The sequence below is a fragment of the Globicephala melas genome, chromosome 1, assembly GCF_963455315.2.
Source record: "Globicephala melas chromosome 1, mGloMel1.2, whole genome shotgun sequence".
NCBI classification, from domain to species: domain Eukaryota; kingdom Metazoa; phylum Chordata; class Mammalia; order Artiodactyla; family Delphinidae; genus Globicephala; species Globicephala melas.
Genome location: NC_083314.1, coordinates 57,866,240 through 57,878,788, shown reverse-complemented (window position 1 = coordinate 57,878,788; position 12,549 = coordinate 57,866,240). Strand labels below are relative to the sequence as shown.

The 12,549-nt window shown below is 38.0% G+C and overlaps 1 protein-coding gene across 1 annotated transcript in view; it reads left to right on the top strand.

Moving 5' to 3' along the window:
* The window catches only part of FMO4 (flavin containing dimethylaniline monoxygenase 4), a 34,095-nt gene that overhangs the window by 16,120 nt on the left and 5,426 nt on the right, over positions 1-12,549 (top strand). The window contains 4 exon segments of the mRNA XM_030875497.3: positions 1,307-1,449; positions 2,368-2,564; positions 3,629-3,981; positions 9,734-9,803. Of these exon segments, the coding sequence (XP_030731357.1) occupies positions 1,307-1,449; positions 2,368-2,564; positions 3,629-3,981; positions 9,734-9,803 (763 nt within the window).

Genomic DNA, 12,549 nt, shown 5'->3' with positions numbered 1-12,549 from the left:
ATGAATGCTCGTTCTTGGACCTTCCCTGAGACCCCCATAATTTTACAACTCTTGTGACTGAGTTTACCTGATCTGGTGTTCAGAACTGAGTAAGTGGCATGAGTGTCAACTAAGAATTCAACAGGCTTTCCCCCCATGTCCAATATTAGCTGGGGCTCCTAGGGGTCAATTGGTGTGCCAGCTTAGCAGCCCCCTGGCCCCATCATTCTTCATCTATCTGGCACTCCCTCCCAATGACTCAGGGTGGGTGGTAGTATAGATTCAGAGGCATTTCCTGAATGCACTTCTGCACACGGTCTGCTGAGCTGAAGTGTCAGGCACAGCCATTTCACACTAGGAACTCTGGTCTGAAATGCTGGGTACAAGGCCTCTTCACATGGTATCCTATGAGCAGGTGAAACTAGACTAAGTACAAAGGAAAAGAAAAAGGTTAGACTTTATTACCCAGTTTCTACTTTTATTTCCAGGGAATTGTTAATGGACTTTGCCAGTGACACAGCCACCACTGTAAATAGCTCTGCTTCCACTGTTACTACCATTCCTAGTTTATACGAATCCATGGTTTATGTCTGTTATATATGCCAAGGAGATAATTACCAAAAACAAAATCAAGAGGAGAAATATTTGGTAGCCCTTTTCATATATAGTATATCAATATCGTAATAGTGATACTTCCATTGACAGAGTGTTAGGAGCTTGAAAGATCAGTCAGAAATACAAATATAAATAACAAAAGAATAAAGTATAAATAAGCATACAGTATAATAAGACATTAAGCGTATAATAAGACACAAAGTAAAATAAGCATGAAGTAACAAGCCTAAATCACAAGAATAATTATTTACATGAGAACATGCCACACAATTTCTTTTTGTAAAAAAGAAAATTTCTTAATTCAATTTGTAAACATGTTATATACATAAATCACATTCTGATAGAATATATCTATTGGGTAAAATAACATGCATCAACAGGCTACTTCTTGTCTAGGATGTTCAGGTCATGCATGAGATGTTTCTTATTATTGTCTGCAGTAAGCTTGATTTCCCTAAGTAATTGCTTTAAAACGGAACATGCATGAAATATAAGTTCTCCTATGTTTTTAACAAGGCATGTTATACTAAATCAGTATCTGAGCTTACAGCATCCAGTGGGATAGGGGATGATATGCTGGTTCTACTGCCTGCAATTGGGAGCAAGAACAAAGGGCTGCCATATTTCTGGGACTTGCCTTTTCCCACAGACCCTGTGCCTGCCAACGAAGGAGTTACAACTCTAGATATTTCTGATCCCTCTGTCCCTTCAGGAATCCATAAGTTTAAAGGCCAGATCCTGCACAGTCAAGAGTACAAGATCCCAACAGGCTTTCAGGACAAACGCGTCTTAGTGATCGGTCTTGGGAACACTGGAGGGGACATTGCAGTGGAGCTCAGTCGAACCGCAGCTCAGGTACACCATCTCTGAATCTGCACTCCCACCCCCAGCATCATTTCTGGTATCTGGAGAGTGGTATTCAAGATTATAAAACACACCGGCCAATCGCTAAATTATGTGGACACAGGGTAAGTGAAAAAAAAATCTTGAAAATCCCTAAAGCCTCTCATAACACACGCTTTACAGAACTGAAAAGATGTCCAAGAGATGTCCAAGAAGGGTCTAAGAAAATTGTGTGAATGCCAGACCACTAAGTATTTTTCAGAGGTACCCCTGGAACAAGATCAAATGAGCAAATTGTTCTACCCATGCCAACTGTCTTTCTTTCACACTCTCTCTCTGTAATTCTGGAAAGAAAATCCATGTAAAAAGAGAAAGGGGAGGTTGTTTTCTGAACATCTCCAAGTTTTCAATTAGGAGTCAGATTTGTACTTCGTTTTGAGGTAAAAGCACCCGTTACTTTGCCCAAGAAGTATGCATAATGATTTTAGAAATTCCAAGCATAGATCCACAAATTAGAAATCTATTCCACTTTATCATAAATTATAGGACAATGATTAGATTTAGAAATAATAGATTTTTATTTAATTTAGTTAAAATTGCTAACTCAAAAATTGCTTGCTCAAAACCTCACTTTAAATCCTATATTATTTACATGTAAAACATTGCCAGCTCAATAGCACATGTCTGCTAGTACTATAATTCTTTACTTTAAACATGATGAAAATACTTAACCGATACATAGGTCAGGTCAAAGTGATTTATGAAAATAATGACAGCGGGGGAACACCTAGTCATTTGGAGATCTAGGTACAACTTCACCAGTCCTCTGTTGTTATAAGACCAGAATGTTATAAATCGTTTGAAACATATTGAAGAAAAATACTACAAAAATGATGCACATGTATTTATCCTTCTTGCCTTACTTTTTAGGTTCTTCTCAGTACTAGAACGGGTACCTGGGTCGTCAGCCGCTCTTCAAATGGGGGCTACCCATTTAATATGATGGATACAAGACGCCACAATTTTACTGCACAAGTTCTGCCTTCATGTGTACTAAAGTGGAGTCGAGAGAGGGGCTTGAATAAAAGATTTGATCATACGAATTATGGACTAAATATTACTAAGGGGTACTTATATTTTTATTTAATGGTAAAGTTATTTAATCAATATTTCTCATTCTATTTTATTCAGAACTCAAAATGTTCAATAATTGTGACATTGCCTTTGTTTATCCAAGCTTATTCTTTTAAGACAATGTCTATCAGTACCACAGAAGTTCTTGAAACAGGAGTACTCTCTGTCTGGTAGCAAAATAGTAACTGATGAGGCTAGAAGAAAATGAAGGATGGAAACTTTATTTCCAGTTTGAAAATTACGAAATTTAAATTGGCCTTGAGGGTTCACAGGATGGCTGCCATCCACAAATAGAATATTTGCAGCAACAGTGAGTGCAGATGGCCAGCTCTCACTAACCTTTAATAAATGTCTACTCTGCCTGAATGATTAGAGGTATGAATTTCCAATAGAAATTCCTAGAGTTATATATTTTAATACACATCTATATAGAGCTACACATTGGCAAGGAAAAGGAAAACTGAAATGCATGTAAAGTCATTAAATGTGATTTTTATTATATGCATGACCCAAATATTTTTTCTTGGGTAAGATGGCTTTCAACTTACGAAGAAAATTAATAACAACGAATGATTCAATATGTAAATTTTATAGACATTATGTCTGCTGCAATTAGGTAGAATGATGTTCATAATGAAAATATTTATTATGAAAATCTATCAGTAGATTCAATTTTTTTAATCCAAAAATTTTTTTGTAATTTCCTCTTTGCCAAATGCCAATCCTTTGAGGCCTGGGTGATGTGGACCCAAAACTGACTATCAAATGGATTGTTGTGTACTTGATCCTGACATTGCTCCAGAAATTAGACCCAAGAGACAGAGAATTTTAAACCCCACAGGAAAGAGTAGGTTTAGTCATTTTCTACATGCCTTCTACCGGGAGCAGGAAAACAAAAGATGTTATAGAAACAGTAAGTCAGATAGACAGCTCTGAATTAGACATTGGTCAATTTACTCCCTTGACGTGGCAGATATTTTGAATTGACTAAATAAATCATTTGCTGAGTGTCTTATAAATATAACCACAGTGAATAATTTTCTCCTCTGTGTCAAAGGAAAAAACCAAAAACAATTGTGAATGATGAGCTGCCAACCTGTATCCTCTGTGGGACAGTCACTATGAAAACCAGCGTGAAGGAGTTTACAGAAACCTCTGCTCTCTTTGAAGACGGGACAGTGGAAGAAAACATCGATGTTGTGATCTTCACTACAGGATACACCTTTTCTTTTCCCTTTCTGGAAGAACCTCTCAAAAGCCTTTGTACAAAGAAGACATTCCTGTATAAGCTGGTCTTTCCCTCAAACCTAGAGAGGACAACACTGGCTATGATTGGCTTCATCAGCCTTACAGGATCCATCTTAGCAGGCACGGAGCTCCAAGCACGATGGGCCACAAGAGTATTCAAAGGTACCTGGACTCTATTTAAAGCCCTATGTGAACAAATGAGTCTTGAAACCAGTCCCCTGAGATTTAGCTAAAATCAAACAAATGTGAGTTAAAGTAACATAAAACATCCAAAAAAATTTTAGTGAAGAATTAATTTTATATATGTGTTATATTATGGTGGGTGTGCTTATGTCATTAATGTGACTGAGTGGAAAAAGAGGCTTTGACTCTGTGGATAGAATAAATTTGGACAACAAAATAAAATCACATTTCTCAGAGTAACTGAAAATATTAGAAGCTTCAGGATCCTGTTTTATACTACTCTAGTCAAATCAAGTCTAGTTTAGTCCATTTACTCCTAAGTCTTTCCATTTATGACTATCAGTAGAGTTTTATATCGCTTCCTAAGAAAGACACTGAAATAATACACGCTGTGAATAAAGTTGAGGTCTAAGGAGATAGTGACTTTTAAGCAATGCCCATAAAAACACTGTAGACACTGGACACAGATTGCTATCAGTTATTACTGTAAGAGCAGAGGTGATAGAGTCAGGGCTACTGGGGTCCAATCCCAACTCATTAGCTTTGCAAGGACCTCTTTAAATCTCAGTCCCTTTTTCTGTAAAATGAGAATAAAACCTGTTTCACAAAGGTTTTGTAAAATGAATAACGTCTACAAAGCAATTAGCACAGTTCTTGGCACAGAGTAAATGCTCATTAACTTATAGCTGTTGTTCTTACTATTGCTATTATTATCATACCTCTGTAAAGTAGGGCAAGTTTTAGATTCATAAGCATTTTAAAGAATTCCATTTGTAACTGTATTATTGCATTTGTAAAAATATAAACAGCAATCACAGTTGAGCCAACCAGCTGTCCTTTAGCAGAATTATACCCTTAATGAATAGAAACAATCACCAATAATTAATAAATAGCATATAACACAATATTAGGTAATATTGATTTCTGTCACACTGTAAAAATGTATTAGATATCAACCATACTTTAAAATGTTCTCCTAAATTGACAAACATGATATTTTAACTGGGAGGGTGAGGAGTGGAGGGGAGGAGAAGGTGATTAGGAAATCTCATTTATTTGTATTACAGAAAAAATGCCATGGCATTTGTGATTAAATTATTACAAATGTTTACTTAAGGCTAATTAAAGTGCTTTCACAGCATTTTCCAATTATATTAAAACAATAGCAAAGATCAATAAAACTAAAAGCTGGTTCTTTGAGAAGATAAACAAAATTGATAAACTATTAGCCAGGCTCATCAAGAAAAAGAGGGAGAGGACTCAAATCAGTAAAATTAGAAGTGAAAAAGGAAAAGTTACAACGGACACCGCAGAAATACAAAGCATCATAAGAGATTACTACAAGCAACACTATACCAATAAAATGGACAACCTGGAAGAAATGGACAAATTCTTAGAAAGGTATAACCTTCCAAGACTGAACCAGGAAGAAATAGAAAATATGAACAGACCAATCCCAAGTAATGAAATTGAAACTGTGATTAAAAATCTTCCAACAAACAAAAGTCCAGGACCCGATGGCTACACAGGTGAATTCTATCAAACATTTAGAGAAGAGCTAACACCCATCCTTCTCAAACTCTTCCCAAAAATTGCAGAGGAAGGAGCACTCCCAAACTCACTCTGCGAGGCCACCATCACCCTGATACCAAAACCAGACAAAGATACTACAAAAAAAGAAAATTACAGACCAATATCAATGATGAATATAGATGCAAAAATCCTCAACAAAATACTAGCAAACAGAATCCAACAACACATTACAAGGATCATACACCATGATCAAGTGGGATTAATCCCAGGGATGCAAGGATTCTTCAATATACGCCAATCAATCAATGTGATACACCATATTAACAAATTGAAGAATAAAAACAACATGATCATCTCAATAGATGCAGAAAAAGCTTTTGACAAAATTCAACACCCATTTATGATAAAAACTCTCCAGAAAGTGGGCATAGAGGGAACCTACCTCAACATAATAAAGGCCATGTATGACAAACCCACAGCAAACATCATTCTCAATGGTGAAAAGCTGAAAACATTTCCTCTAAGATCAGGAACAAGACAAGGATGTCCACCCTCACCACTCTTATTCAACATAGTTTTGGAAGTCCTAGCCATGGCAATCAGAGAAGAAAAAGAAATAAAAGGAATACAAATTGGAAAAGAAGAAGTAAAACTGTCACTGTTTGCAGATGACATGATACTATACATAGAGAATCCTAAAGATGCCACCAGAAAACTACTAGAGCTAATCAATGAATCTGGTAAAGTTGCAGGATACAAAATTAATGCACAGAAATGTCTTGCATTCCTATACACTAACAACGAAATACCAGAAATAGAAATTAAGGAAACAATCCCATTCACCATTGCAACAAAAAGAATGAACTACCTATGAATAAACCTACCTAAGGACGTAAAAGCCCTGTACTCAGAAAACTATAAGACACTGATTAAAGAAATCAAAGATGACACAAACAGATGGAGAGATATACCACATTCTTGGATTGGAAGAATCAATATTTTGAAAATGGCTATACTACTCAATGCAATCTACAGATTCAATGCAATCCCTATTAAATTACCAGGGGCATCTTTTAGAGAACTAGAACAAAAAATCTTAAAATTTGTACGGTGACACAAAGGACCCCGAATAGCCAAAGCAGTCTTGAGGGAAAAAAACGGAGCTGGAGGAATCAGACTCCCTGACTTCAGACTATACTACAAAGCTACAGTAATCAAGACAAAATGGTACTGGCACAAAAACAGAAATGTAGATCAATGGAACAGGATAGAAAGCCCAGAGATAAAGCCATGCACCTGTGGTCAACTAATCTATGACAAAGGAGGCAAGGATATACAATGGAGAAAAGACAGTCTCTTCAATAAGTGGTGCTGGGAAAACTGGACAGCTACATGGAAAAGAATGAAATTAGAACACTCCCTAACACCATACACAAAAGCAAACTCAAAATGGATTAGAGACCTAAATGTAAGACCAGACACTATACAAATCTTAGAGGAAAACAGGAAGAACACTCTGTGACATAAATCACAGCAAGATCTTTTCTGACCCACCTCCTAGAGTAATGGAAATAAAAACAAAAATAAACAAATGGGACCTAATGAAACTTAAAACTTTTCGCACAGCAAAGGAAACTACAAACAAGATGAAAAGACAACCCTCAGAATGGGAGAAAATATTTGCAAACAAATCAACAAAGGATTAATCTCCAAGATATATAAACTTGGAGTGCTCATGCACCCAATCAAAAAACGGGCAGAAGACCTAAATAGACATGTCTCCAAAGAAGACATACAGATGGCCAAGAGGTACATGAAAAGCTGCTCAACATCACTAATTATTAGAGAAATGCAAATCAAAATTACAATGAGGTATATCACCTCACACCAGTCAGAATGGGCATCATCAGAAAATCTACGAACAACAAATGCTAGAGAGGGTGTGGAGAAAAGGAACCCTCTTGCACTGTTGGTGGGAATGTAAATTGATACAGCCTCCATGGAGAACAGTATGGAGGTTCCTTAAAAAACTAAAAATAGAATTACCATATGACCCAGTAATCCCACTACTGGGCATATACCCAGAGAAAACCATATTTCAAAAAGACACATGCACCCCAATGTTCATTGCAGCACTATTTACAATAGCCAGGTCATGGAAGCAACCTAAATACCTGGCGACAGAAGAATAGATAAAGAAGATGTGGTACATATATACAATGGAATATTAGTCATAAAACGGAACGAAATTGGATCATTTGTAGAGACGTGGATGAATCTAGAGACTGTCATACAGAGTGAAGTAAGTCAGAAAGAGAAAAACAAATATTGTATATTAACGCATATATGTGAAACCTAGAAAAATGGTACAGATGAACCAGTTTGCAAGGCAGAAATTGAGACACAGATGTAGAGAACAAACTTATGGACACCAAGGGGAGAAAGTGGGGGCAGGGGGTAGGATGAATTGGGAGACTGAGATTGACATATATACATTAATATGTATGAAATAGGTAACTAATTTTTTAAAAAAGCCACAATGAAATATCGCCTCATACCTATAAGAATGGCTATTATCAAAAAAACAAAAGATAACCTGTGTTGACAAGAATGTGGAAAAATTGGAACCCTTCTACACTATTTGTGGGAATGCAATAGTGCAGCCACTATGGAATATAGTATGGAGGTGGCTAAGAAATTAAAATTAGAAGTACCATATGACCCAGCCGTCTCACTCCTGGGTATATATCCAAAAGAATTGAAGTCAGCATCATAAGGAGATATCTGCACTGCCATATTCATGGAAGCATTGTTCCCAATAGTCAAGATATGGAAACAACTTAACTGTCCATCAGTGAATAAATGGGTAAAGAATATACAGACAATGAAATATTACTCAACCTTAAAAAAAAAAATCCTGCCATCTGTGACAACATAGATGAATCTGGAGAACATTATGCTAAATGAAATAAGTCACAGAAGGACAAATGCTGCATGATCCCACTTATATGAGGAATCTGAAATAGTCAAGCTCATAGAAGCAGAGATTAGAAAGGTGGTTAGCAGGGACTGCGGGAAGGGGAATGGGGAGTTGTTGTTTGATGAGTATAAAGTTTCAGTTATGCTAGATGAATATGCTCTACAGATCTGCTGTACAGCACAGTGACTATACTTAACAATACTGTATTACACACCAGAAATTTTGTTAAGAGGGCAGATCTCATGTTATGTTCAATAAAAAAAAAAGACAATCCCAAAACAAAAACAACACAGAAGACTCTTAAGTACCTGGATTTTTTAGGTATTTTATAATGAGCTCAAAAATGCTTATCAGAATGACAGAGCTCAGCCCTTCCCCCTCCCCCGTTCAGAAAAAAAAAAAAAGGAATGACAGAGCTGAGAAAACAAAACTTGATTAGATCACACCATAGCAGTGATTGCAAGCCTCTCCAGAAAGCCTCCAAGAGGCAGTCTGGGAACCACCAAGTGAAGTCTTTCCAGCTTTATACAGGATAAAATGATCCTAGTGGCAAGTATACTACAGAGCTAAGTCAGACCTTTCTCATGTAGGTTAGTAACCCCACACCCTGGGGTCAGCAACTTGGCAACTGACAAGGGCAGGACTGGCCAGAAAAGAGAGACTGTCCGTGTCTAGGTGGATTATTGAGAACAAGCACATCCTCACAACAGCTCAAGCAGACAGAGCCTTTGTGAGATTGAGAGACTGCCTGGCCCCTTCCATGCCTGAGCCTCCCCATGTAACAAAATGAAGACATACCAAAGCAGGGTTATAAGAATGGGGTCATTTTAAGTGTTTACAGTTAACCAGCTAATAGTTTTAATGCATACACACAAATATAATGTGGAGGTATATATACAATATAATGTAAATAATATTATATGTCAATATATGTAAAGTGCAAGCAGATGAAGAGGGGCAGGTCCTGATGACCAGTGCAGTGCAGGCTCAGCCACGGGGCATCTGTCCTCACAATTCCAGCAGTACAGTACCCTGCTTAAGTGAATTCAGAGGGGGAATTTACCTCCAAAAAATTACCCTCTGCACTCTAATTCCATTCTAAGCTTTGATGACCACATGTTTTGAGGTTGGAGCAGTGGGGGGCCAGAAATCAGGGGGAGGAGAACTCAACGGAAGAGGCACATGTGACTTTACTGTTGTTTCTGACTTTCCTTACAGGACTCTGTAAGATACCTCCATCTCAAAAATTGATGGCTGAGGCTACGAAAAAGGAGCAGCTCATAGAAAGGTATGAAATATAGCCTGCTACCAATATATTCCATTACAAAAAAAAAAAAGATTTTCAATATAAAAGCCATTCCTAGAGAAGCAATGTGGTAGGATGGAAATAATTGCATTATGAGTCAGAAGAATATGTTTTCAGTCCCTACTTTTCCACCAACTAGATTTGTGGCCTTAGATGTGTCCAATGGAGGGACCAGGTCACTCCACTGAGTCTGGCCCAGGACAGATGGCAACCCTTTGTTCACTTGCCCCCAAAGCCCTGTTCTCTTTGTTCTCCTCCTACTTCTCAGGCTGCTCTTTCTAGGCATTTACAGGTGTCTCCTCTTCCTCACTCCTGAAAAATGGTGAATCCCAGCCTTAATCCTCAGACCTCTTCTCACTTCTATTAACACTCACTCCTAAGTGGCCTCACCAGGCCTGTGGCTTTAAATGCCATCATACACTCATGGCTCCCAAACTTGGATCTCTAGCCCAAATCTCTCCTCGGAACTCCAACTCTTAATCCAACTCCCTCTAGATAGCTCCACTTAGATATGTAATAGGTGTTTGAAATTTAATATGTCTAAAAACTAACCCTCGACCTCCACCTGCACGTGGGCTGCTCTGAGACTTTCCCCTTCTCAGTCAATGGCTACTTATTCCAGTTGAACAGTCAAAAACTTTGGAATGATCTTTTTTCCTCTCTTTCTCTCACATCCTCAGCAAATACTGTCAACTCTTACCTTCAAATAAATTCAGAATCCAGACCCTTCTCACGACCCTGGCTGCTACCACCCCAGAACAGGCCACTATCATCTCTCACCAGGACACTTGCTGTCACCTCTTATCTGGTCTCTGTACCTCCCGTCTGCTATTCTACAGTCTAACCTTGACGTTGCACAAGAGTGACCAATGCTAACATTGCTCTTCTGTTGAAAACCCTCTGACTGCTTCCCATTTCAGTCCCAGAAACTTCCCTGCAGCTCTGCACCCCTATAGGCAACCAGCTACCTCTATGCCCTCATGGCCTCCCGTTCTCCCACCTCACCCATACTGCTCCAGTCACTCCAGACAGCTCCCTGCTCTTCCAACATGCCAAGCATAGACCCCTCAGAACCTTTGCACTTACTGTTCCCTCTGCCTGGAATGTTCTGCCCCCACCCCGTACCTGTAGGTTCACTCTGCTCAAATATCACCTCATAAGAGAGAAGCCTTCGCTGAGAACACTGTATAAAATGGCAAACCACTCAGTCTCATCATTGCCTCTTCCCCTTTACCCTCCTTTATATTTCTTCATAATTCCTATTACCGCTTGATATATTCTATATCTATTTGGCTGGGGTTTTTTTTCTACAGCCTGATGATTTTCCCTGTTAGAATGTAAGTTCCTTGATAGCAAGGACTTTGTTTTACTCACTGTTGAACTCCCAGCACCTAGGATGGTGCCTGTCATGTGATACACACTTAAGACTGATTGATTAATTGAAGGAAAGAATGAATAATTGAAAGAATGACATTGGCACATCATGAAGGTTTACTAACAACAGAAATAAGTGGGAACAGAGCCTTCATATACACTATACAGTTGACCCTTGAACAACACAGGTTTGAACTGCGTGGGTCCACTTACGTGTAGAATTTTTTCAATATATTGGAAAAATTGGGGGAGGTTTGTGACAATTTGAAAAAACTCACAGATGAATCACAAAGCCTAGAAATACTGAAAAAATTAAGAAAATTTAGGTATGTTATGAATGCGCAAAATATATGTAAATACTAGTCTATTTTATTATTTACTACCATCAAATATACAAAAATCTATTTTAAAATTTATCAAAACTTGCACACATAAACACAGACCATGCATGGCACCATTCACAATCAAGAGAAATGTAAATAAATGTAAAGATGCAGTATTAAATCATAACAGCAGAAACTTAACTGTAGTATATACTGTACTACTGCAATAACTTCATAGCCACCTCCTATTGCTATTGTGATCAGCTCAGGTGTTTCAACTATCAGCTTAATATGTCATGTGATGCTAATCATCTCTGCAAGAGCAGTTCATCTCTCCAGTAAATTTCGTGTCTCAGTAAAAAGTGATCTCTTGCAGTTATCACGTATTTTCCATCGTGTTTAGTAAACCTTGAATAATACCACAGGACCCATACAAAAGTGTCACTAGTGATGCTAGAAATGCTCCCAAGGAGGAGAAAAAAGTCATGACATTACAAGAAAAAGTTGATATGTACAATAGATTGAGGTTTGCTAGCTGCAGTTGCCTGTCTTTTCAAGATAAATGAATCCAGCATAAGGACTGTTATTTTAAAAAAGAAAATTTGTGAAGCATTCGCTGTAGCTATGCCAGCAGGCATGAAAACCTTGCACTTTTTGTGAAATACCTTTTAATCTTGTATTGAAAATGCAGCTTTTATATGTGTGCAGAATTACTGTAAGAAAGGCATAGTTATAGACTAACATGGCTTGAGAAAAAGTGAAGTCATTACACAACAACTTAAAGCAAAAGAAAAGTGAGGAAGATTGTAATGCCAGAGAAGGATGGTTTGATAACTTTAGAAAGAGATTTGTCTTTTAAAACGTCAAGATAGGGACTCCTCTCATGGCGCAGTAGTTAAGAATCCACCTGCCAATGCAGGGGACACGGGTTCAAGCCCTGGTCCGGGAAGATCCCACATACCACGGAGCTACTAAGCCCACGCGCCACAACTACTGAGCCTGTGCTCTAGAGCCCGCGAGCCACAACTACT